The following is a 26,235-nucleotide window of genomic DNA, read 5'->3' as shown; positions in this document are numbered from 1 at the left end:
CACATGCAGGATTATTTGTGACGTTTGAATGCAATGCAATTAGTGCTTCATTAAGGCAGCTTCTTATCTGTCTGGCTTTGACAGCACAAAGTAACATTAAAATTCTGAGGGAAGCAACTCTGCAGAATTCAACAGTCTCATAATTCCTGCTATTTCACTGAGCTTTCATCCTTACTTGTTTCTAGCTTTTCAACTTCAAAGCTAAGACACTGGACAGCAGGTGAAATCATCACAGGGACTGAGGAAGCAGCTATCCCAGGAAGAGTTTTCCAAAGTATGCATTTAGATAAGTTTCCTAATTAGAGTGAAACATTTTAATGCTGATGGTAGTGAGGCCCTGGCCCAGGGTGCCCAGAGCAGCTGTGGCTGCCCCTGGATCCCTGGAATGTCCAAGGCCAGGCTGGATGGGGCTTGGAGCACCTGGGATAGTGGAAGGTGTCTCTGACCATTGCAGGGGGTGGAATGAGATGAATTCTATTGTCCCCTCCAACCCAAACCATTCTGTGATTCTATGATTTTGATCCCTGGTTTTTCAGAAACACAGAGCAGTGTCATGGCAGCTTGGTGTGGAGGAAGATGAGATTCAGCATCAGATCAGTGGAAAAAAATCCCCACTCTGTCCCTCCAGCAGTGGTGTGATCAGGAAGCATTGCTCAGCTTTGGAGAACATTCACCATGCCTGTTTGGGCATAGCAATGATCAATATTGTTCATTTTGTAGCAAAACATCACTAATCAAATTTTGTTCCCTGTAGAGGTTTAGGTACTAGCATTTAAAACATATTGTGGTAGCAAGTTTGAATTTGCAGCACCAGGTTCATTAGTTCGCTGAGATTCTGAATGAAATTTTAGTGTATTTTTATGTAGACAGAAAAAAAAATATGACTACTTGCCTGCTTGTAAATTGAATCTTTTGGCTGTGTACAGAATCATTGATAATTCATGCATTTTAATTGGTATTTATGCATTTCTATATCTGCTGAACTAAAAGCAGTATAAATTATGGCTAGCAACAGTTTACCAAAAGACCAAAGAGAATTAAAAAGATCATTTATTGTTAGTTTAATAGAACAAGAAAACTGAGAATATCGTGTAGATAAATGGAGCAACAAATGGTTAATTACGGGGTTGATGGCTTAATCTAGCTTCTCATTTCACTGTGCTAGTTAGCACTAACTGTGAACCATCTGTCTGAGAGTTTAGCACTACCCCCACAAGTATTTCATTATGCAGTCTTAATATGCACTTTTGACAGAAATGGAAATGGGCTCCGATCAGTTTTCATGTCACACCAGGCTACGTAAGTTTTTAAGGCTGGAATACAAATCAGAGAACAAAAATCCTTCCTCCCCTCTTCCAGAATGCTTCTGTAAGCCACCCTCTGCCTGGGAATGCAAATGCTGTGTTTACCTTTGCAGGGAAGGTGAGAAAGAAAACCAATAAATACAGTTATCTACGTAACACTGGAGTTAAAAAATCCTCTGTGATGTGTTTATCTAAAAAAAAAATTAGGGACTATAGGCATAATTTCCATAAGTTTCTAAAATCATATAATTATAAAAGATGGTCTGGGTTGGAAGGAACCTTAAGGACTTTCCAGTTCAACTCCTTGCCACAGGCAGGGACAGCTTCCACTATCCCAGGTTGCTCCAAGCCCCATCCAGCCTGGCCCTGGACACTTCCAGGGACCCAGGGGCAGCCACAGCTGTGCCAGGGCCACAATACTCTCACAGCTTTCTCAAGTCTAACCTAAATCTCTCCTCTTTTAGTGTAAAACCCTCGCCCCTCATTCTGTCACTATCTGCCCATGTAAAAAATTGCTCTTCCTCGTTTTCACAAGCCCTCCTTCAAGTCTGTCTCAAGACCTGCTCTTGTTGTGTGGTCCACCTGTGGCTTCTGTAGAGCTGGAAGGTGGCTGTAGGTCTACTGGATAGGTCCAAATGAGAGTCCTCTGTGCCCAGTTCCCTGGGGAATCTTTGCTTTTGGTAGGACAGTCCAGCAGGCTGAGGGTTTGGAATGCCTGGACAGACAAGGCAGCAGGAAGGTGGGAAGGCACACCTAAAGATGCAGCCACCCCTTACCTTTGTGCTGCTGCTGATTCATGGCTGCAAGACCTGGAATGCCTCTGGATGAATAAGCTTTATTTGATTTCATTTTATATGAATAAGATTTATAAAACTCAGGGGAAAGCATGTGAGAAATTACAAAGGGAGTTTGACCAAGATATCTGAATCAAATCAGACAACAGATTGAGTTATTCCTTAGGCACAGAGGGAAACTCTGCATCTGTGGCATCAGTTCTAAAGATAGATGCTGGAGGCCTAATCCTTTGAGGAGCTGCAGAAGCATCATCATAAAATCATGGGATGTTAAGGGCTGGAAGGGACTTTAAAACTCATCCAGCCCCACCCTCTGCTGGGGACATCTTCCACTATTCCAGATTGCTCCAAGCTCTGTCCAACCTGGCATTGGACAATTCTAGGGATGGGGCAGCCACAATCTCTCTGGGCAACGTGTGCCAGTATTTTGCCACACTCACAGTAAAAATTTATTTCTAATGTCCAGCCTGAATTCCTCCTCTTTTGGTTCCTCTCCTTCCCCAGCTGCTGAGAAAAAAAAAATTAAAAGTAGAAATGTTGAAGTAGAAATGATACTGCAGCACAGAAATTCTTCTGAAAGTGAAGAGAAGTCCATCACTTCACTGAAAACTGGTGGCTGTGTAGGGTCAGTGTTTAGAAACACATTATCTATGTGAAAAAGACTGCAGTAAATTAGTCAAAAAAGGATAAAAGGACCCAATTAAAAAATCATGCAGTGTTTTCTCTGACCGTGGTTAAGCTAATAGGTCTTAAACTGTTCTCATGAAAAGGTCAAGATACAGAAACCCAGCAGGATGTCATCTCCAGGAAAAGCATGGTAAGGAAAATGGCAGAGATGTGTTTCTCCATTAATGACATCTCATGGTCTGCAACCAGCACATCACTCCCCCTCTGTCTTACAAATTTTACTATAGGGACCCACAACAAGCAAACTACTTCCGTCTGCCCAGACAGAGGTGATCCTTACAAGGAGCTGATGGTTTGACAGCAAAGATAAAGGCAAGCACTGTACTTTTGTGCGAGGTAGGACATCAGGGAGAAAGTACCATCAATTTGCATGCTGCATTCAAAATGCCAGATAAAAAAGACACCTCATTTGTATGGACAAGAAAAGAAATAAATGTGTGTGCTAGAGGAGAAGGAAAGAGGAAAGATGGGATGAACCAGCAGAATGGGTGGGTTATTTGGGAATGTCTCACCCAGCCCAGGGTGTCTCTGTCTGGCAAACACCCACCCTCCCAAGGATTCAGATTCCCACATGGCAGAGATCTGCAGGGGCCAACGGCACAATCCAGGGACCAGAAAACACTGCAGGAGTCCTGGTGACAAACCAAGGCTCGTGCAGAGGAGAGTGAGCAGAATCTGTGGTGAAACCATAGAATAATTTATGTTGGAAAAGATGTCCAATATGATCACATCCACCCATTAACCCAGCACCACAGTGATCATTGTAAAACCATAGCCCACAGACGTGCCACACCCACAAGCCTTTTGAACGCTTCCAGACATGATGATTCCACCACAAGAAAAGCTCCAAAGCACAGCTTTTCCCTCTGCTCTCTTCTTTCGTGACTCAATTCCTGCCAGGAAAAACCGGCAGAAGAACCGTGAGACACCAAACAGAAAAAAAATGTAGAAAATTAATGAAAATGGGTCCCTTGGTGCCTTTCTCCTCTTTGCCAGGGGCTGAGAGGCTCCAGGAGAGGCAGGCTGTGAGCGGCCTGTGATGCCAGGAGTGTTACCCTTTCCATGAACCAGTGTGGGCGCGTCCCCTTCCCGTCCGTCCGGATCCTCATCTTCCTGAGGGGCGCGATGTCAGCGATCTCCATGATGAAACTGTCCTCCTGGCCCCGCTCAAACCTGCAGGGATTGCAACAACAGGGAGGTTTTCCTGCTGATTTACAGCCTCTCCACACTTCTGTCCCGTGCCCCAGCCCTGGCCATGCCAACAGCCTCAAATCAGAAGTTTATGAATGCTCTTTATTGGACTTGAGCTTTCCTGTGTTGCAATCACCAGCTACTCTGCTGTTGGCAAGACACCTCGGTGCAGATTTGACAGAGATTCCTCCTTCCCTGGAAAACACAGCCCACCTGGAGCTGCTCCAGGCAGCCTGTGGCATACATTACTGTTCTGTTTGTAGCAGGAACAATAGCGGCTCACAGTCAGGCTTCTGAACATCGCCTCCCTCCTGGCAGCTGCCCACTTGCCTGTCCTTGGCCAGTTCCAGCTAGAAGGCAAAATAATTTTGCCTCGTCTCATTCCCCCTGAGGCTCAGCACAAAACTTTGTGTTTTGTGGGGAGAGGCAGTCGCTGCAGCTCAGCTGAATGTGGCACTGGGATTGGAGCCCGGCGCCCAAGTTTAGTAAGCACAGGCAAATTGTGTTAGAGTGGAGACAAAGCCAGCCTGATGGAATTGGGGGATTTGGATTTGCAGACTGTCTCTGCCTCTGGTAAGAACCAGGGTGGGCTTGTGTAAGCTTGCGTGAAAGACCTTCCCCAGTGTGTGGCTGCTGTACAGGCACAGGGATGTGCAGGAGCTGCTCATCCATAGCAATCAGCAGGAAGCAGGAGAAGGGAAAAAACAGCTAACATGTGCTTCCCAAAGAAGATTACATTGGCTAGGACTGCACCTTCCCTCCCTCTTGGCATCACTGGTGTTGATGGAAAGCCTTGCTTCAGTGGAAGTGCTGCCTCAGGCTCAATATTGCTCTGTTCTGAACAAGTGTATCTTCCTGTTTGCTCCCTCAGATACCTGGGGACCTGCTGCAGTCTTGGAATTGGAAATCTAATCCTTTCTAAGGAGAATGGCAGCCAAATCCAGGAGGTCTACCAAGCACGTGGTGACCACTCTGCTGCTGAGGATTCTCCTTCATGCAAACTCCTCCTTGTGGGGGAATTTCCTGAGTGTGCTGGGAGGTTTGGGAAGAGCCCTGCAAACTGTGGGCACTGCCACAACAGAAACAATCCATAACGATGATATCTCATTCCTGGCAATGCACACAGCCTCCCATAGCTGTGCAGTGCCAGAATGTGGAGAAAAAAACCCCAATTTTCTTTACCAACCTCTGTTCAGATTACCCCCTGCAGGATGAATGTGATTATACTCACACCATTATCCGAGCATGCATAGCTGCAGATGTTAGTAATAGGGGTTGGCTCGAGCCTCTCAGTTTGCATCCAGGCATTGCTTCCTCTGCACTCCCAGAGGCATTTGGACAGGGCATTTTGGTCCCAGTCCATTTCTAGTTATTAAGGGTTATGTTTGCTCTTTGAAAAACTCCTTTTTCTTCTTATTTGTCTTTCTTGTGGTACCGGATACTGAGGCAGCCTGTCTCACTGTGAGAAATACAATGTACTTTTGTCCCTGGACTGGATTGATTTCCACATCTATTTAACAAAAAGGTGTGACCCTTCCAGTCTGAATTGTCCTGTGATCCTATGATCAGTTTTTATTACAATCACTATTACCTACAAAGCTTCATAGAAATCTCTCACTCTGAGGCTTTCCAGGTTGAGCAGCTCTAAGCTAAAATGTCTGCTAGCAAAATAAAACATTCTTTATCTTCAGCAAATGCCTTGTTTGAAGTTTGTAACACTGATGCCCATCTGCTTCTTCCAAGAGGAAAGTACTAGAGGGAAGTGATTGCCAAAGTGACAAACTGGGTGACCCAGAAGCTCTTTGCTATCCCTAATTTGTATGAAGATGAACATAAACCTGAAAAAAAAATAAAATTGAGAAGGAAAGAAGTAGCCAGACAAGCTGACTGCTGCTATTCCCTTTTCAGGACACCAAACCATTTATCTACAGGATTTCATTAAGCTTTCCTACCCATGCCTGCCCTTATAAATATTTCCATTGCCCAGGGGTCTTGGCAATAAGTGTAATGTAGCAAAAATTGCCTTAAATCTGTGGCAGGTTAGACAGACGGCTCTTGGTAATACACTAAGCTGCTGTGAGTGAATTGGCACTGGATGGCCCCAATAAAGATGAAGAGCCTTTTACCATTGGGTTGCAGCAGCTCTCCCCCATCCCCTGCTCTGCTGGTGCAAGGGCTGGAGAGATTTCCATGTGGAAAGGAGCCAGGAGAGCCTGTGCTGTTAACAGCTGGATGAAGACTGGTGGCAGTGGTGTGGAAGCGGCAGGATGTGAATTTGGGGACACGAATGTCCTCTGCAGAGGGTGCTAATGAGATGACAAGAGCTCTGTACAGCTGGAGGTGTGATGCAGAGATGTGCCAGCAGAATAGCACAGCATCCTGGGGATATTAACATAATAAGAGTTGTGCCTTACACTTCCTTTTCTTTACACAGCCCCAGTGATTTTTCAACACCTTTCACAGCTCCTCTACTGTCAGATGATAACCCAAGCAATTAAAAACACAGAGCCTTTTCTATTCTCCTGCATTGCATTTTCATACTCTTATATCAGGGATTGTCCATCCCACCCGTGTAGACAGATGGGATGTGCTTTTAGAGGCCACAAAGTTTAGGGGTATGGCTTGCCCCAGAAGCAGCAAACCTACAGCTGCGCTCCTGAGGGGCTGGAGATGTCTTGATCCCCTTTTGAGATTTTTGCTTGAACCCCTTTAGAGATTTTTGCTTGACACACCCAGATGAGAAATCTGCTTTGCTGGAGTCATTTCTGACTCCAAACATCAGTGGTCCGTTTTCCTGCCTACCAAGACTGAGTGTGAGGATTAAAGTGGAATGAGTGGAAGACAGGCCAGTTTGGGCTTGCCCAGGGTGTTGTAAGAGGGGTGCCACTGAAGGCCACACTTGCTGGTAAGCCAGGGGCATTGCCCCACATGTTGGATGCTCCTCGGGGTGGGGAGCAGCAAGCCCCAAGAGCTGTGGTTTCCTGCATGACTCAGCTGTGTTTCTCACAGATATTTTAGTCAACAGCACCCCTGCTGCATTTTTTACCACAACAGACAAGGCTCGTGCTTGTCACTAACTAGACACATGAAGCTCTCAATCTTAGCTATGTTTGTCCAGACACCCACTCTGCTACAACAGCTTCAAGTGAAACATTCCCTGAGCAAACACCTCTGTGCAAGGTGCACCTTATCCTTTCAGTTATCCAGCATTCCCTCAGCAAGCTGAGCTCAAAACGATGTGGCCAAAAGCTCCCACCCTTTGATGCTCTGTAGATGCCTTACTGAATAAGATCACAGCTAATAAATTAATTAAATTTAAGCATGATGCCACTGAAAGACGGTTCATTCTTGAGCATGCCAAAGCTTTCTGTACTAGGGAAGGTGCTAGGAGGGAACAAATAAGCATTGGGAAGTGGATGAGTGGTGGCATGTGTGGGTTTTTTTTGGCTTATGGAAGTGCTGGCATCAGGCTAGGGTTATAGTGTTTGTTAGCTGTTTTTGCTGAAGAAAACATGAGGTTCGTCTTTTTTAGTAAAATCAGGGCATTCGTAGCAGCGTTCTCTGCCACCATCCATCCATTTCCCAGTGCAATCCTGGGCAGTGTTCACAGTTCTTCTTGGGGACAATGCAGGACTTCATACTTTTGTTCAAGATGCTTATCTCTAAAGCCACTGAGGAACAGGTTAAACAAAACTTGCACAAATAACAAAGGGTGTTTTCCCTGGCTATACAGTGCTCTCTTTTCCTTTGCTTTGCTAAAAATCTGAGAGAAATACTTACAAGGGGCCCGAGTCTGAATCTATAATGTCAGTGGGAGTAAATGTTTGTGTTTCAGTGGGAGCATGATCAAAGCTCCGAGTGCTTCTTGACTCGACACTAAAATCTGCCATCACTCCACTTCTAACCAACAAAAATGACAGCTACTGTACCTGTCCCCATTTTTTTCCAGCAGCAGCTCCTCAGTGTTCCCATTGGATCCAAAGACAGTCATGAAAATATTGGCATCAGTGCCGCCGCCTTCGATGTCGCCGGTCACAACCGTGACTTCGTAGAGGATCTGGGGAGGGTTGGAAACAATCAGAAATTCAAACAGCTGTCCTTAACCCAAGCCAAACTAGGCTGATGCCTCAGGTTTTACTTTTTTTTTTGTATTTTTCAGATTCTGTGCTGCTTTATTGTGTGGGTCTGAGCTTCATATTAGGGGATGGTGAGATCTGTTCACAGAGCAGGGAGACAAAACAATTCCTTCTCTAGCTGGGCACCTAGGACAAATGATCCAAATTTCAGGCCCAAGAGCATAAACAACATGGACTGAAGAGATAAAAACAAGAAGGATGGGACTTCATAACCTAAAGCTGTAATTGGACAATTAACTCCAATGTGCAAATAGAGCAGAACTTACAGAAGTGAGAGACCTCATGGCTGGTCGTGCATTTTGTGACCATTTTGGTTCATCTTGAGTGTAGCTCTTGTACTCCCCAAAGTGTGTCCATTGAGGCCTCCTAATAAATCCCTACTTTATTCTGTAGCTCTGTCTAGTCTCTGTTCTAGGTCAGCCTTCACAAGGCAGCAGGCTTTCCTGGGTATCTGCTTCATTGACAGAAAAGGTTCCAACACACCTTCTTGTTTCTTCTCGACACCATTTTCAGAGGCAAAGTTAGGCATCAAAACTTACTACAGGACTTTTCATCTATGACCTTTTCCACAGATTTTCTCAGTCTCGAAAGAGACACATTTATTGTGACAACATCTGAATTTCAGAATCACTGGATGGATTGTGTTGAAAAGGACATTTAAAGCTCATCCTGTTCTACCCTCTGCCATGGGCAGGGACACCTCCCACTATCCCAGGTTGATCCAAGCTCTGCCCAGCCTGGGCTGGGACAATTTCAGGGATCCAGAGGCAGCCACAGCTCCTCTGGGCACCCTGGGCCAGGGCCTCATTGCCCTCAGTGTAAAGAAATTCTTCCTTTTATCTAATCCAAGTCAACCTTCCCTCAGTTTAAACCTGTTATCCCTTGTCCTGTTGCAACACCAGTGATGAAGATCTCTTAAGCTGCTTCTTCAGAGGAGTCACAACTATCACATCAATAGCTGGGTCTCCAACCCTCTGCTACCAAGTGTCTCTGCCTGGTCACCTCCAGCACTTCAGCTCTGTACTGCACCAATTTCTTGCTAATTTTAAAAAAGGGTTTCCCAGGAAAACAATTGCTCCTTTTTCTTGGCTGCAAAATGTTTCCTCCAAAATGTCAGTGTTTATCTGGGCAATGTTTATTCCAATATCACTAATAGTTTGGAGGTTTATACATCAGAACACTCTTTGTGGTATAAAGATTCAGCTGTCCTGCTCTCCAAGGGGACATCCACTGCTGCATCAGCTGCAGAGTCCTCCCAGAACTTGCGTGCACTGAAGGCATGCCAGTTTGGGAAAAGATGTTTTCTACAGTTTTCACCTTACTAGCCTAATTTTGTTCTATTCTCCTGATGTGGGAACAATAAGACTCTGAATAAACATGTCAAAAATGTGCAAATCCCAATGGTCATCAGGGGTTTTAAGACTTCTAGACAACTTAGATGCTTCCAAGATCATAGCTATGGTACCAAGACTTCTTTAAGACATGGAGGAATATCAAGAAACAGCTCACAGAAACATATTTTAAATAGTACCCTGCTAGCCTAGTTTTATTGGCCTGAACTTTGGCTGCCACCTAAATAAACAGTGAAAAGGAATAATAGGATATAAAAAATATTTTTCACATTTGTTTGAAGGTGAGTAACTTGTTGATCACATATTCATCCACACGTATTTTAAATCTTAGCAATGCATCCTATTTTTTTACAGGAAGGAGAAAAACTCTTTTACCACTGTATTGAAGGCTTCTAATGGCTGTGGTGGACATTGAGTAATTTCTCCAACTATGGGAAAACAAATACTCAATTTAAAGCAGAAAGAGGGAATATCAAGCCAAGAAGAAAATTAAGTAGAAATGAGTACGCAGGGCTGTACAAAAGCCAAGCAGACAAAAAAATTAGAAAAGTATTAATCTTCCCAATGATGCTAAACATATCAGTTGTCTTTGAACTCTAAAATGCCTGTAAGACTCAGTTTTTAACTACAGCTATTAACGAGGGAATAGTCCCAAATTCCCTCAACTAGGAGACTGATCAGAAAGTCAAATGCTCACTTCTGTTTTCATGTCCCAAGCATCTGCCCAGATTTCCTTCAAGTCTCCCATCAAGTTTCTGGCCCAACATCACAGGGAAAAAAATTGTTGCTAGATGTGTCTATTTTTGGCATGTTTATGAAAATAAATATTCAGGATTGTGCTGTTAAAGGAAGACTGGACATAAGTCTTCATTAAGATCCACTTCAATCTATGGGCAAGCCATCAGCTCACCAATAGGGGCCTGGAAACCTCATCCAGGAGGTTAAACAACAGATGGGGCATTTTTTATGAGATTGGTTTTAACCTTGGTATTAAGTCTGAGGAAGGTTTTAATACCCTCTTAGGTCAATTCCACTACTGAAATCTGCATTGATTTGGTGAATCCTTCACAAATGCTGAAAAAGTTATCAATTTTTTGCATGTCTGGGGAACAAGAAAGATTTCAGGAGAATATCTTTAGCTTGGGGATCAAGAGCAGCATAAACAAAAAATAATGTACTATGAAAGTGTAACCTGATTGTAAATAGAAGCACATCTGTAGAGATTTTAAATTGCCACACAGGTATTTAAACACAGTGTTATTGTCACATTCATCCAGACTGTTTTTCTGCTACAAATCTTACATCCAAAATCAGCATAGCTCAGCTTTCCAATTTGTACTTGTTTGAAATACAGCAGCAGATATTACTTCAAAATTCATATATTTGAATGAAAAAAAGGTAGAGTTTTATTCATCACTGATTCAACTTTCATTAGTTATTCTCACAAAAAATCAGGCTTACAAATGTTTTCACGTTTCAACAACTTCCAGTAATTATTTATTTCCCTATCTCCTGTTAGAAAATTTGGTATGTAGTCACACCATGGAGGGATGAAAACATTAGGATATTTGCACTGCTCTAATCTGATGAGTTACAAGTAATCCTTCACCTTGCAGATGCTCCCACTCCAGGGGTACCAGGTGATCCAGTGGGTGACAAGATGAGGACAGGCTGCTGAGCTGTGCCCACCTGCTCTGCCCTCCCACTCTGCCATGGCTGCATCCAGCCAGCCTCACTAAACAGGGCCCTAAACAGTCGTGGTCCTAAACCAAACCTAAAGATTTTGCTAATAAAATAACATAGGAAGGGGAAGGGGAAGGGGGAGGGGGAGGGGGAGGGGGAGGGGAAGGGAGGAAGGGAAGGGAAGGGAAGGGAAGGGAAGGGAAGGGAAGGGAAGGGAAGGGAAGGGAAGGGAAGGGAAGGGAAGGGAAGGGAAGGGAAGGGAAGGGAAGGGAAGGGAAGGGAAGGGAAGGGAAGGGAAGGGAAGGGAAGGGAAGGGAAGGGAAGGGAAGGGAAGGGAAGGGAAGGGAAGGGAAGGGAAGGGAAGGGAAGGGAAGGGAAGGGAAGGGAAGGGAAGGGAAGGGAAGGGAAGGGAAGGGAAGGCTCAAGCCACTTACAAAAGTCAAGGCATGAGAGCTGCTGGCACATGAGCTATGCCAGCAGAGCTCCCTGCAGCAGCCAAAGGCACAGAGGGAGCCTGGTGCCTACCTTGATGCCAATGTTAACACATTCTGCATCCAGGATGTTGAGGATCCGTGAGGTGAGTCCGTCCCCTTTGTCTCTGGCCAGCCAGCACTTGCAGACAAAGTTGTACATGACGCCTTTGGTGGGCACGACGATGGTGAGCTCTTCCATCATCCAGCAGCTCTCGGGGGTAGCACCATCATGCCCCACCTGTGAGGGACAGAGAGAAAACTCCTCCTGGGAAAGGGGATTTCTCTGGGAGGGGGTGATTCACCTGGCAAGGAGAGACTCAGAGGCTGTGTACACCATCACAGCAAACCATTCCTCATGGGAATGGAGGGAAATGGTGCCATTGCCATGGGCAAGGGAGCTCAGGCCATCAGCTGCTGTGCATGAGGGAAGGCCAGTCTCAGAAAGAGGCAAGGAAGACTGGACTGACCTACATGAAACACGTCCAGCCTCTTGTCACTCTGCTCCTGCACCATAGACCTCTATATGCTCATTTTCACTTGGCAGCAGACACACTTCTCCACCTTTACAAACCTTTCCACTTCTGTCACTACACTTGGAAGTGATTATTCAAAGCTTTATAGACAAGAGGAAAGACGTTCAGCAAACACCCACGTGTATTATTACAAGCACTTCCCTCACAAATCCACATAACAGTGAACTGAATGTATGAGGTTCTTTCTCTGCTTCCCATCCCCTTGGTCTGCAAAAGCTCTGTCTTTGTACAGGAGACAGCAGATGGAGCTTACATCTGTAGCTGGTTGATTTTCAAGGACCACCTCCTCCAGCCTCAAGAATGATCTGTCCTGGAGACCAGGAAGGCACATAAGGGTGGCCACAAGCCTGCATGGATTAGCAATGAGCTCCTGAAAAAATTTAAGTGGAAAGAGGAAGAACACTAGAGGTGGCAGCAGGGCCAGAGATCCTGCAGAAATACAGAGACAGTGCAGGAACGAGTTAGTTATGAAATCCAGAGCCCACCTGGAACTAAATCTGCCAAAAACCAGGGTTCCTGCAGGTATATCAGCAACAAAACAATGTTGACAGTGTAAATCCCTCCAAGAACCTACATGTGTCTCTCTTAAAGAAGGTAGGGAATTCAACCTGGGGCAGACTTGGAAGCAAAATTATGTATCCAAGTTAATGTATCAACCTTGGTCAGTCATTCCAATGAGCTATCTGTCCATAAAAGACCTAACCACACTTAATTATTTTCAGAGAAAATGTTGTTTCTGTCGTTTCCAGGAAAATGAGGTCCTTAATCCAAATACCTCACTGGTTTTTGTTTTTAAATTATTAGGATATTTAGGGAGGCTCAGAAAGCAATTTTTAATAACAGATTCATCTAGGGTGATATATCTGTGGTATCTATTTTTTTCCCAAAACCAAGTGATCTTTTCTGTCTGACGGTCTCAGCCATCACTGCTATTAGGAGTATTATTGCTGTACTAATGTCTGTGCAGCTGCAGAAAATTAGAGCTAACCACTAGGGAAATTCAACTCTACAATGGATGCATTAATCCTCAGATTCTTGGGGTGTGAGGTGAATGGGAATATAACATTTGCCTTCCCATTCCCTCCCTGCCAGCTTGGCTGAGCCCAAAGTCAGTGTCTTAGTGCAGCTCTGCTGCAGGATGGCATGGATGTGGCAGTGGGGAAAGAGGGCCATGGTTCTGCAGTGACAAAGCGTCTGGAGGGAAAATCCTAATGAGCCTCATAAAATTAGCTGGTCTTTTGGGTTCATTGCACACCCCTACTTGCTCACATTATAAAATCATAAAGGACTTGAAAGCCCATCTCATTCTAACCCTGCTGCCATGGGCAGGGACACCTTCCACTATCCAGGCTGCTCCAAGCCCCATCCAGCCTGGCCTTGGACACTTCCATGATGGGATATCCATCTTTGCACAGCTTCCCTGTGCAAAGTTTCTTTCCAAGACCTGGCTAGCTGCCACATCTTCACAGCAAACTCTAACTTCTTTGGTATCAGTGACAGCCAGAAGGAAACAACCTGTGCATCCAGCTGCCTTGGAGAACCTGTGCACTAACAGCTTTCCAAAGACCTCAAGAACAATGTAAATTTTGTGACAAAATTTAATCAAATTCCATCTGTGTCAGCCAAGACTTCCCTGTGGCTGGACTTCAAGAGCAGAGCACCAGGATTTGAGTTTCAATTCCAGGCAGATCTTCAGACAGACCATGCCAATGGAATAATGCCAAGCCATGGCCACACCAGCAGCATAGCCTGGATGTGCATACCAATATCACAGCAAGTGGTTTGGGCTGAGATGTTTGAGCTAAATTAGAGTGACAGTTTCAAAGGCAGGTGGATCCTTACTTGGGCTGTTTGAAAACCTTTACACCTTGTTCCTCCTGTCCTTCTGTGGGAGGAGGGACTGCACTTCACTGAGACTGAGATTCACAATTTATACTGAGCAGCTCAGGATCACATAGAAACTGAGCACAGTGGCAGAGGGAAAATCTGAGAGAATATTTGTGGAAAGAATGTTCAGGGAATACTAGAGGGACCTGAGGGTCAGGTCCCTAGTCCCTGAGGGACTGGACTTGCATTTGCAACATTTCAGTGTCCTTGATCTTCCTCTGTGTTCATGGTGGGGAGAGGCTTTGAACCAGAAGACATTTGTGAAAACAAACCAATGCAGGACTCTCCTAGACATACCTGTGTCTCTCTGCAGCAGCAACAGTCTAGGAACAGAGATACTTTTCATTCATGTAGAGAAGAAATACTCAAAATTACTTTGAAAACACAGTATAAAGTGTCTACACCGAATAACTTGTGTTATTTGTTTCCATGTCAGAGTGTCTATTAAAGTCCACCAGTAGTAAATATTATATCTGTGGGCTTACAAGACAGGAATAAATGTGGCCCTTTCAAATTACTTCATGTTCCACTGTTTCTGCTCTCAGTGGAGTGCATTTGTAGCAGGTGCATAATACCAAACCGGGAGTAGAATCACACTGCAAATCTCACCGCCCTGCTAAATGTACAGTCTGCTGCCTGGGTTGTACAGAGGGCTCCTGGAAACTTAATCCTCATACTGTGCTGTTTTCACATGGTAACTCACACTCAGAACTTTTCACCTTCCACACAAACAGACAAATGCCAAACCCAAGAACGAACTGTTCCTCACTTTTCCCCAAGTAGATAACTAGCAATTTTCTGCAATGTCCCCGAACACTGCAATTTTCTAGAAGGAAAACGCGGGCTGGTGCCATGGCAACCACGGCAGACTAGCACATCAATGTCATCCCTGGGACACGGGTCCAAAAGAGGGGACCTTCCAAGCTGAGGGCACTGCGTGAGGGAAGGCAGAAGGCCAGGAGCAGGTGGCTCCTTCAGCTGCGAGCTGGGGAGTCACAAACCAGAAGGGAACAGGGAGCCAGGGGTGAGGCAGCAGGCTGGTGAGATCACTCAGTACAGGGGTGAAAGAGTGCAGAGAACATCACCAGCCTGAAAGATATATGTTATTTCTTTTCCTAGCTCTCTACGTTTTATTTCCAACCTTTTATCTTCTTTCCCATTTGTATTCCTTTTCAAATTAATTTTTGCCTTGCTTCTGCCTATTTCAAAGTGTCTTCTCCTACTTCTTTTTTCTACTCATTCCCTACCCTATTCACTGTATCTTTTCCAGCATCCTTTTATATTTCTTTCTGCAGGTTGTTCTTCCTGTCTCTCTGACCCTGAGGGTGACACTGTTATTTTCCTCCCTCTCTGTCCCACTCCATGGCTGTTTCCCTGTGTGCACAATGTGGAAGAGAAGGATTGATGCATTTGCTTCACTATAAAAAGTTTGACCTCGAGATGGGCCAGACAGAAAGTGCCACTGATACACATAATAACTGGGAGTGCATTAAGAAAATGGCTTGATAATAAACTCAAATCTGGTACAGAGATTTCTCAAGATGTCAGAATTCATTGCTTGAGTGAAAGTCAGTGTGAGTGGTAGTCCCTCAGCCGCAACAGCAGGACATACTGATGCAAAGATTTTCTTATTAGTTAGAATTTCTCTTTCTTTCTTGTCTTTTTCTCATTATACAGGCACACACATCAACAGATAGGATTACTTCTGCAAAGAGATGTGGTAAAACCAAAATTAAATAGGCTCCTAGAGTCCTCAGGTGCCGTGGGTTTCAGTACTTGAGGGGCTGGAGCAAGCTTTAAGGAGGTGGAACTGCCATATGAAACAAGAATGATGTACACAAACGCTCTGGAATATTCATGCCAAGTTTAAGCCCGGTGATGGAAAGTCTATGCAAATTGTGTCTCCCTGAGCCATAACAGAAAAAATGGTTCCTGTACCGAAATCTGTTTGAGCACATTACTTACAAATTATGATTAATTTTCTTCTCTAAGTCTGTGTCCTCCAAGCTGTGAAAACAATTTTCCTGTTTATCTGGGAAATTATACAAGATGTGTTTCTCACAATTTATGAAACCCTATTGGAAGTAGTGAAAAAAATCAACTAGGAAAAAAGACCAATGAAGAACTGCATCCTGGGAAGCTTCACTGCATCTGGCAATAGCAGAGATTGAGTAAGAAAAAGCAGTGCCAGGGATGGGGCAAAACTGGGATGTGTTATAACTTCTTTACAATTCACAATTCTCTTCCGCTTCATGAGGATCCTGGTTTTATGCAAAGTAAAGCATACTTATTTACAGGTTCAGAGGCATGCAAAATCTCATCAGCAAAGTCTTGTTTACATTCCTTTTAGACCCAAGAGCCTTTCCTCCACTGCTAAGAATAACAGAACCACGTGCTTTATTTGGCCACGTATTTCATACACCTCCGGCGCTCGCGCTGCGTTCACAACATACCTCCACTTTTTTGATCTCCCCAACGTCTCGGCCCCAAACTGAAAATTTCTCCACAGAGCCATCTGCAAATTCGTCCTTTCCTTCTGGGAGATCCAGCCACAGCCTCTCAGTCTGCACCTTCTGCGGGCCCATGATGATGATGAACACGCGGCTGTCGGTGCTGGAGTCGTACTCCGTGCCCGTCGTGACGGTGATGTGGTACGGGATCACTGCCACACAGAGAGAGGTTTGCTCATCACAAAACCCACACACATACGCACTTCTATGAGACTTGAGAAAACCCATCCCATCAGAGGGAGCAGCTGTGCGTGCCAAATAGGTTCACATCCCATTGAATTCATTTGGAGAAGTGATAACATCATGCTTTGTTGGGCCACAAGTGCGCTTTGGAGACCACTTGCCCACGGTGCGCTTGGGACTGAATTCTGCAAGGGTTAATTTCCCCAGACAACCCTACTGGCTTCAGGGAGGCTATAAGTCCAGATTTCTCCCTAACGCATGACAGAACAGCAGAAGGCCTGAATCCTTATTGACACCAAGAGACCTTCCTGAAGATGAGTCTGAGCACCTAAATCTTAAACAGGCTATTAGGCCAAAGTGATCTTACACTCCCCATTCAATAAAGACAAATAAATCTGTGCTGACTCCAAGGTAAGCCATCACTGACTGAATGTCCCAGAACAACCACAAATGCTCTCCTTTGTGCCTCATTCAAGGATTGCTGTGATCTATGGGGCAGCTCAGGGTTCCAACATCCCTGTACAAACCCAGACAGAAGAGAACAATTCATTGTATTAAAGGTAAGTAGCTCAATATTTCTGTGTGTTGCATAATCATTTTGGTTGGGGGAAAAACCTTCAGGGCAAGGCTTGGTAAAAGAGGAGGTGGTTTTTCTGTGGTTTTCAGAAATTTCAGTTCAGCTGTCAAAAGGGAGGAAGTGCCAGACTGCTTTTCAAGGGCTTTCCAAAAGCTCATTTGGGTAAGCCGAGCAGGCGGTGCAGAATTGGTCGCTGAATACTCGTTTGATTTCTCAGAACATTTGTGCAGGGATGTTCAAACAGTTCTGACAAGACTCAGAGCTCTCAAACTTGCTTCGTCACAGACTCGAAGCAGCCTGGCTTCATCATCACTCTTGTGATTAAAAATAAAAAAGTTTGTAAGTTGACGAAAAAAAATTTGGCTGGTTTTCAAATTACCCAAAAATGACATCTAATTTCGCTTTATGATGACTAGCAACATTTCTGAGGTGGGTTTTGTACTAGAAAATATGTACTATTCACATCAGACTCAGAACACTTTTGCAGCATCAGAGAAGGCATAAATTCATGCAGAACAAATCTGTCCTTACCTCTGGACAAAGCAGAACCCAAAAAGATTAGTTCAGCCCCAATTTGAGGATTTTATGTACCAACATAAAATGAGATGATGATTAGGCAAGATTTATCCTCCCATTTATGGTATAATTTACATTCTAGTGGGTATATCACCAAAATGATGCATTTAGCAGGAAAGGGGTTTAGTTGTAGTCAAGGTAGATTTTATAAGAATATATTAAGGGGTCATGTTTAGGACATCTCCAGACTTTAAAATAAAGTATATTTTGAATAGGGACATTTTCTTCCATATGGGTTTTGTCCTGTTCTGCTGTGACAGACTAGGTTCAGAGAACTACCAGCATTTCTAGGTGATCCTTAACCCAAGGTACTTGAAACACCTATAAAAAAGAAATGAGAACTTTGAGTAGCTGTAATTTCCCACTTTAAATAATGGACAGAGAGATCCAGAGTAGCTTCCTATCAGAGGGCAGGAAACATCCTTTGCTGTTCTTTCCTCTGAAAACTGGAAAAATGGATCCCTAAGTTAGTTTATCTTCCTTCCCTTTTCTCTCCCCCTTTATTTGGGACTCATATTACCCCTTTTTCAAACACAGGAGAAAGCAAAACCTGCGGGAAAGGCCACAGCAGGACACCCCAGGTCCTCCAGCCCATCTCCCCTTGTCCTTGAGTGCCAGCTCAGGGTTCAGGCTGCTTGAGGCCATGTGTTCCCCTCTCAGGAGTGTGGGTTTCCTTAGGGATCCATCCATGCCATCTCCAGCATGGGAGAAGGTTCCCAGTTCAGATTCCAGACACATCCTAGCCAAGAGGACTCTTCCCTGAGCTCCATCCTCACATCCTGCACCTCCTGCCCCTCGGAGGCATTTGCCAGCTTGATCTCAGCACAGTCAGGACTGGGCTGAGTGACAAAAGTCCCTCCCTTTCCCAGCCAACTCCCAGCTCCTGAGTGAACCAGCTGAGCTGGCTTCTTATCCCACTGGGAAGGGGGCTGCCTGACTCACCCAGTCCATCTTATCTGACATTCCTTCAGGAAATCTGACATTCCTTCAGGAAGCAGTTTCCTTAACAAGGCCATGTCACTGAGCAGAGATAGTGGTGATGACAAGCTCCAGGGCTCAGGGGAACAAGGACCACCCTGGCACAATGGGGACAATGGGAACTGCTCTCCTAGCTCTGCTGGAGAGGAGCTCCCCTGGGAAATGATGATATTTCATCCATTATTTGTGAAACTACACGGGATGCCAACGTGGCAGATGTTATCCATTGTCACTGCAGAGAAGTAATATCAGAAGGAACATGGAAATCACTTATTTTTTTTATTTGAACACAATGTGGGATTGCAAAAGGAGGGCTGCCCCAAGACACATGGGTTGCAGGCCAGGTTTAGCAATCTGCAGCATTAAATCTGTCTCCAAGTGAAAGGTGTGGGATGTGCAACCCAGCTGACACACCTCAAGCTACTGGGCATCAGAGGAGCTGCAAACCATCCCTGTGACCACCTCTGGGCTCTGTGTGAGTCCCCCTGGAGAGCAATCTTTAACTCCTGAGGAAAATGACATAATTTTCACTTCATTTACCATGGAAGCTTAAGATAAATTTAATCATTTTGTGCTTGCTGTGGATTAAAAGCACATAGACAGACAGTAACTGTGATGCAGCTGCTGTTCAGTCAGTAAAATGTAGTATTGTAATCACACATCTAAAATCTTAATCTAAAGCTAAAAGGCCTTGTGTAGGATATCAAAGAACTGTAGTTTCAATTTAGCCCATAAGACATTGTCCTGGAACACCGAGGTAGTCATAAAAAGGGTATATAAATCATGGAATCATAGAAAAGCAAGGTTGGAAGGGTCCTTAAAGTTAATTTCATTCCAATCCCCCTGCCATGGGCAGGGACACCCTCCACTAGACCCACGGAACAGCTGTTGTGATGCACACTATGTGTGGCAAGGAAAAAGACACCTAACAAGTTCTAAAAATAAATCACATTTAAATTCAAATTAAATAACATTTCATCTTGAAATGCCATCTCAATTAAGTCAAACAGTTTGGAAACACTGGATTTTCTGTGAATTTCATGACTTATCCCACTGCTGAGGTCAGAGAGCTGCAGGAAAAGCAGCAAACACAGGAACACAAGTCCTGATCCAGCCTTTCCCAAAGCAGTCACAGCACAAAGAAAGAGAAGTAATTGTTCTGCCTCTCCTGGCTCTTCAGCAGGATGAACACAGCCTCTTAAGCACTGCAAACACAGAAACACAAGTCCTGATCCAGCCTTTCCCAAAGCAGTCACAGCACAAAGGAAGAGTAGTAATTGTTCTGCCTCTCCTGGCTCTTGAGCAGGATGAACACAGCTTCTTAAGCACTGAAAGCCAGGAGCACAGGGATGCATGCAACCAAACACTCAGCCACAACCACTCACGTGAACCTTCCTCTGCTGCCTTGACCAGGCTGGACTTTTTGGGCTCCTTCGTGTTGGCATTGCTGTCCTGGCTGGACACACTGAGCGAGGCTCCATCCAGGCTGTTCCGCTCGCCATTGTAGCTCTGGGTGGGGAATGGTTGGGAAAATAATGAGGCTGAGCTCTCGTGGTGTCCCGTTTCCTTGTGCCTCCAAGAACATGAGAAGAAATGCCTCTAGTCCCCCAGGTACCTTTTTGGTCAGTGTAGCTTGAATAAATGTGACTTGTATTGTACTGGTGGATTTTCATTTACTTCATTGGTAACCCTGGCAGGCCGTTTTGGATGTGTGTTACATTAAAAGAAAATATAACAGACATAAGAGTCTTGTGAGTTGTGACCTTTTCTGTGCTGCCTGTCTGAAATTGTCTGAGGCTGTCTGAAATTCAGATCAATGGAGCAGTGCCAGAGCTCATAGGATCACAGAAGGGACCTTAAATGTCATCTTGCTCCAACTCCCCATGGGCAGGGACACCTTCAACTATCCCAGGTCACTCCAAGCCCCATCCAACCTGACCTTGGACACTGCCAGGGATCCAGGTACAGTCAGAGCTGCTCTGGGCACCCTCAGATATTCTTCCCATCCTCACAGGGAAGAATTTTTTCTAATATGAAATCTAAACCATCTCTCTTTCAATCTGGACCCATACCCCTCCTGTCCCATCACTCCAGGCCCTTTTAAATTGTCTCTCTCCATTTTTCTTGTCACCTCTTTTCAGGTACTGGAAAGCCACAATTGGGTCACCCCAAAGCTGCCTCTTCTCAGGCTGAACAGTCCCAATTCTCTCAGCAGAGCTGCTCCATCCCTCTGATCATATTGGTGCCTCTGGATTCCCTGCAGCAGCTCCAGCTCCTTGTGCTGCTGGAGCCAGGGCTGGGGCAGCTCTGCAGGTGGGCTCTCACCTGAGCCCAGGGGCACAGGGGCAGGATCCCCCTGCCCTGCTGCCCACACTGGGGATCAGCCCAGGGCAGGGGGTTCAGGCTGGGGCAGGCCCAGCTCTCACCCACAGCACCCCCAGCTCCTTCTCCCAGGGCTGCTCATTAGGTACAGGTCAAATATACAAGAGGCAGAATACTGCAAACCTGAGTGATGTGAAACAGTGGCTGTGTTTGAAGAGTTACTGACAATGCATTTGGTGTCATTGACGAATAAATGTGAGGCTTTTGAAAAAAATAGATGTGAGGTTAATGTCAAATAATTACTTGACAGTGTGAGGCACACTGTCAAATAATTAAAAAAAAATTGAGTGATTAGTTTTTCCTCATTATGAATTGATAGAAGCAACAGGGTAAGGCTGTCCAGAAGCACTGACAGGGTTGTGTGCTGCAGTTTTATGAGGCAGCATAAGGCAACACTCATCCATGGTGTAACTCCTCCTACATCCACTCTGCTGCCTTCAGGATGAGTCCAGGACAATTCCATTGATGATCACTTTAGTGGTAACTGTCACTTACAGCGTACTTGGCAAAGTGGACTCCTTAAATAAAATGAACTTATAATCAGCTGCTTTATTATGTCTTACTGTATAGAAGTAAGAGAAGTCTATTAATCTTGTTTGCTAATTTTAATTAGAGCATGTACCTCGAATTCCAATTAGCTGCACTAGGCTGATAAGCAATGGAGAGCGTGCAAGTAGAAAGGACACTTCACTAAAAAAACATTTGGTGCTTTGAGTGGTAGCAGAGGGACCTGGCTTTTATGTCAGGCAGTGGTGGAATGGGGATCTGAAAAGAAATAAACACCCAGTCCAAGTGAGGATGAAGTGAATGGACCCACCACTCTGGCTGGAGGACTTTGAATAGTGAGACCCACTAATCACCTGCTTTGTGGGCATGGCAAGGACAGCAGCAGGGAAATGCTGTGTATCAGCAAGGTAGCGAACTCTCATCTGAAGGGTTCCACTTACACTCTGTGATTTTTCTGCTGAAATTGCAAATTACAGAGCTAGTGATAATGGGCTGAGAGTGGCATTACTTTCAGACTTTCTCGTCTGAAAACCAGAAATTCATTTTGGATAAGCCAAAAGCCCTCTGAGGCTCTAATGAGCTGCCTTGGACTTCCACCAGATATTCAAGAATTTTATTTTTATGAGAGTTTTATTTTTTATGGAATCTGCTGTGAGCCATAACTGTACCTGTTCATAAAGTGTCCGCTCTATCTTTTTGTCCTCTTTCTTTTTAGAGAGCCAGCGCTCGCACAGGAAAACAAACGACTCCTCTGTGGTTTCATCCAGGATCTCCACTTTCTCCAGAAACCAGTCAGGGCTGATCATGCTATTGTCATGGCGAATCTTGATCTTGTATATGATGCCAAGGTCCACAGCCTGTATTGTGAACGTGTCCTCCTGCAGGGTGTTCAAGAGCAGTGGATTCTGTTAACAAAACTCTCAACAGATCATCTACTGGAAAAAAAGGCAAAAAAAGGGAGGCTACAGAACACATATATTTAAATTCCATATTGCTGGATGGCATTTGGCTAAAAGCTTTGCAGAAGCCTACTGAGGCATATCTGTAAGCTAAAACTGTTCTTCAGGGAAATGCTTTAAAGCCTGCTTCTGCTAGGAGGGGAGCTGCAAGAAGCACCACTTTTACAACCAGTTAGAATATTGAAATCCTGGGAGATTTTTAAGTAGACTTCCCTTTCTAATCCAGTTAGAGTTGCATGAACAATCCAGATAAGTCAATCCTTGCCACCATTTTATCCAAGCGACCCATGGGAAGGCCACAGGACATCACTTTTGGTGTTACTATCCCAGATACAGCTGAAGTTTAAGTCCCATCAATTTAACAAGTTTTGTGGTGAATTCCAGCATGTACTGTGTACATGCAAGTCAGTGGCACAGGGACTGTGGGAATCTGCAGCTCACAGCTCCAGCCAGTTTCCATGACCAAGCTCATAATTTGTCCATCAGTGACTTCATAGGAACATCTGCCTGTTTGCTGCAGTGCCTGTCAGCTGTAATACCCAGCTGACAATCCATACAAAGCATTTTAAGAGGTAATGAATGTGGTAAATGGAATCAATCAATTCATCCCTCATAGGAAAACTCAGCCTATAAAGGCAGTCATTGACTTGACAGATTGAAGACTGAGAAACGGAAAGTGTCATTAACCCTTCACATTTGTACCTGTCCTCTTTCAAACTTGTTGAAGTTTGTTTCGGATTTGCTGAGTTTTCTCTCCCCCATGTCCCCCATGTCTCCGTAGATATTTAGGAAGACATTGGCATCCGTCCCAGCACCGTAGATATCCCCAGTGAACACGCTGATCTTGTAGGTGTGAACTGCAGAAAGAAACAGAGACGGTTTCTGGTCAGATGAAATATTAAGATCCTTGTTAGACACTGAATTTACCTAAGAAAATGTTCCCCAGGTTTTCTGCTTGTCACTTGCAGAGGTATTAAACCCCCCATGTGGTTTTTCTTTGAGGTCTCCAATCCACAGACTGGAGAATCCATGGGCTATTTGCTGACTTTCCCTTTCTCCAGCTAATCAATGCCTGTATGTTGCTTTGATCACACAGCTCATGGTTAAAAATGCAAAGAATCATTATGGCCATTACGGGATGGGAAGTCGATAGAGGTGAGGGAGCTCAGCACCTTCTCACACAGAGGCTCCAGGGACACAGATCTGAGAACAAGCCACTCAGAGCTGTGAATCCTTAATACTCCATCTTCCATAAACAAAGACTGGGAATTCAGATGTGCAATTACTACAGGAGTTAATGGCATGTATCTCTACAAATTCCCCATACAGACAGAGAACAGGTTTCTGGGTCCTTTTGCTGAGAGAGTATTTAATTAAGAAAGGGCTGGAGCTGTGCTGTTTAAGTACCCTTTCTCTTTAGCTTGCTCAATGATGAGACAATAAAACCTCATCATGCCTTTAGTAATGTGCTTTACTAAACCCGTTAAATACTCCTATTTTTATTTTGCTACTCTTCTCCCAGTTATATGGGGAAAACAAACAGTTACTGAACAGTTATCCTCTCCAGGAAAACAGTGAGGGTCTGTACAAGTCTCTGATTACCCTGGTGGCATATGAGCCATGGAGAATGCCTCCCTGCAAATCCCAGGGCAATGTAAATGAGCAAGAGGCACAAAGTCTTAGTTAGGATTCTGTGTACGTTAACAGTGTTGAAGAAAATTGCTATATTGTCTTTTTCTGCTTTCACAGTAAGACAGACCCTATTCTGCTTCGTCATCCATGAAAGATTTCCATTGATTTCTCTGAGAAATGGATCAGAGTCACCACCTGAGAACATCCACCAGGACTATGTGCAGTGCTGGATTTTCTGGTTTGCCTCCTCACATTTGTCCTACAGAGTTCCAGCTCCATATTAGAGAGGCAGCTGCTAATTTAGTAATGAAGGAAGCAATGCAGATTGTCTAATTAGTCAATGCATCCCTCCTTGGCCTTTGCTTGCTAGTTCTAGAGACCTTGAGGACTAAAACACAGTGTATTATTAAAAAAAGATGATCCTCAGAATACCACGAGCTGATTTTCCATCAGTGTCATTTACACCGTGTCGCTGCCCAAGATGTATGAGGACTCACAGACATGCAGAAGATTTAATCCTTGTCCCAGATATTTCATATCTAAAGCAGAAGTTCCCAAACTTAGCCCTAGCTCCATGCCAGAAGAAACTTTCAACAATTCAAACATTCTATTCCGTAGATTGTAAAACTTGTTTCAAGGCTTTGCCTTCAGAAGGAAAAGTGAGTCACGTAGGTTAATTAACAAATGGTAACTGATCCAAGGTAAAGCAACAGAAATTAACAAGTTAAGGAAAATGTCATGCAGGCACCTAGATATCATAGGATCATTGAATCATCAATTTGTTTGGGTTGGAAGAGACCTTTAAAGGCCACCTTGTCCAACCCACCTGCCATGGGTAGTGACACCCTCCACAGGGAATAAACCTGGTTTATCAGAGCCTCCTCCAACCTGAGCTCAAATGTTTCCAGGAATGGGCCATCCACCACTACTCTGGTCCACCCTTGCCAGTTTTACCACTTAGTTATTGCTTTTAAAATTGTCTTTAAAATCAATTAAAGACAACTGATTTTAAAGACAATTTTAAAATCAATTACTAAATGGGAAAATTTAGTCTTTCCCACTTAGTTTGTAGGGAAACTGCAGGAAAAGAAATCTCCCATAAGCTACCAGGAAGAAGGACAGCAGTCTTCCTTCCAGCAAGGCATCTCTTCCCTTGGCAATGGAAAACAATCCACATTAATTCCACCCTGACAATGTTCTACAGCAAATGCAAGTCAGACTCTGAAAGAAAAGAAGCAGTGACAGAACTTATTTTCTCAGTTGAATCATCTTGTTTCCAGATGCAAGAGGCAAGAACGAAAATGGCAGCTGAATTCCTTTAGCTCTGCTCAGGATGAGGAAGTCCATGACCTCTCTCAAGGACATAATGAGCTCTGGGTGAGAAAAGGAGACCCTTTTTCTAGAGGAAAAAGAGGTACAAGCAGCTGGCCATGTGGTGGCTTAGGGGTGAAATTTCAGTTCTTTTTCATTTGCTTCAGCTACCAGTAAAGCCAAACACCGAATGTCACCACTTTGTACGATAAACTCAGAGCTGAACAAGAATTTTTTCTCCTCCTGGGAGGCACTTTAATGAGGTGAAGGTGGCTGCAGTGAACCAGGTTTTAAAGGTTATGCATGTGTACCTGAAGGGCAGCAGGCAATACAACTTTTGGAGGAAAAAGGAGCATTAATTAGACTCACAGGATGGGAAAGGAAGAGGCAGAGTGCACGGGACAGGTGAAGCTGGGCAAATGAATGAAGAGAGGTTAACACAGCCTGGAAGACAAGAATTTTGTTAGGCATCAGAGGAGACATGGAAATTATGGGTGTGGAAGGACTCTTAAAAGTCCCAGAGGAAAATAATGATATTATTGCACAGAAGTGCCCCAGGTGTGAGAGAGGCAGAGAACAG

The 26,235-nt window shown here is 44.5% G+C and overlaps 1 protein-coding gene across 1 annotated transcript in view; it reads right to left on the bottom strand.

Annotated features, from left to right (window-relative positions):
* LOXHD1 (lipoxygenase homology PLAT domains 1) overlaps window positions 1-26,235 on the bottom strand; it is a 171,045-nt gene that overhangs the window by 28,746 nt on the left and 116,064 nt on the right. Inside the window, exons 28-34 of the mRNA XM_064736029.1 lie at window positions 23,415-23,569; window positions 22,422-22,631; window positions 20,250-20,373; window positions 16,494-16,702; window positions 11,673-11,858; window positions 7,906-8,033; window positions 3,841-3,958 (exon numbers count right to left, since the gene is read on the bottom strand). Of these exons, the coding sequence (XP_064592099.1) occupies window positions 3,841-3,958; window positions 7,906-8,033; window positions 11,673-11,858; window positions 16,494-16,702; window positions 20,250-20,373; window positions 22,422-22,631; window positions 23,415-23,569 (1,130 nt within the window). The remainder of the gene's footprint in view (window positions 1-3,840; window positions 3,959-7,905; window positions 8,034-11,672; window positions 11,859-16,493; window positions 16,703-20,249; window positions 20,374-22,421; window positions 22,632-23,414; window positions 23,570-26,235) is intronic.

Source organism: Zonotrichia leucophrys, chromosome Z, assembly GCF_028769735.1.
Source record: "Zonotrichia leucophrys gambelii isolate GWCS_2022_RI chromosome Z, RI_Zleu_2.0, whole genome shotgun sequence".
Classification (NCBI taxonomy): domain Eukaryota; kingdom Metazoa; phylum Chordata; class Aves; order Passeriformes; family Passerellidae; genus Zonotrichia; species Zonotrichia leucophrys.
The sequence above is the reverse complement of the archived record's forward strand: the minus strand, read 5'-3'. Positions and strand labels throughout refer to the sequence as shown.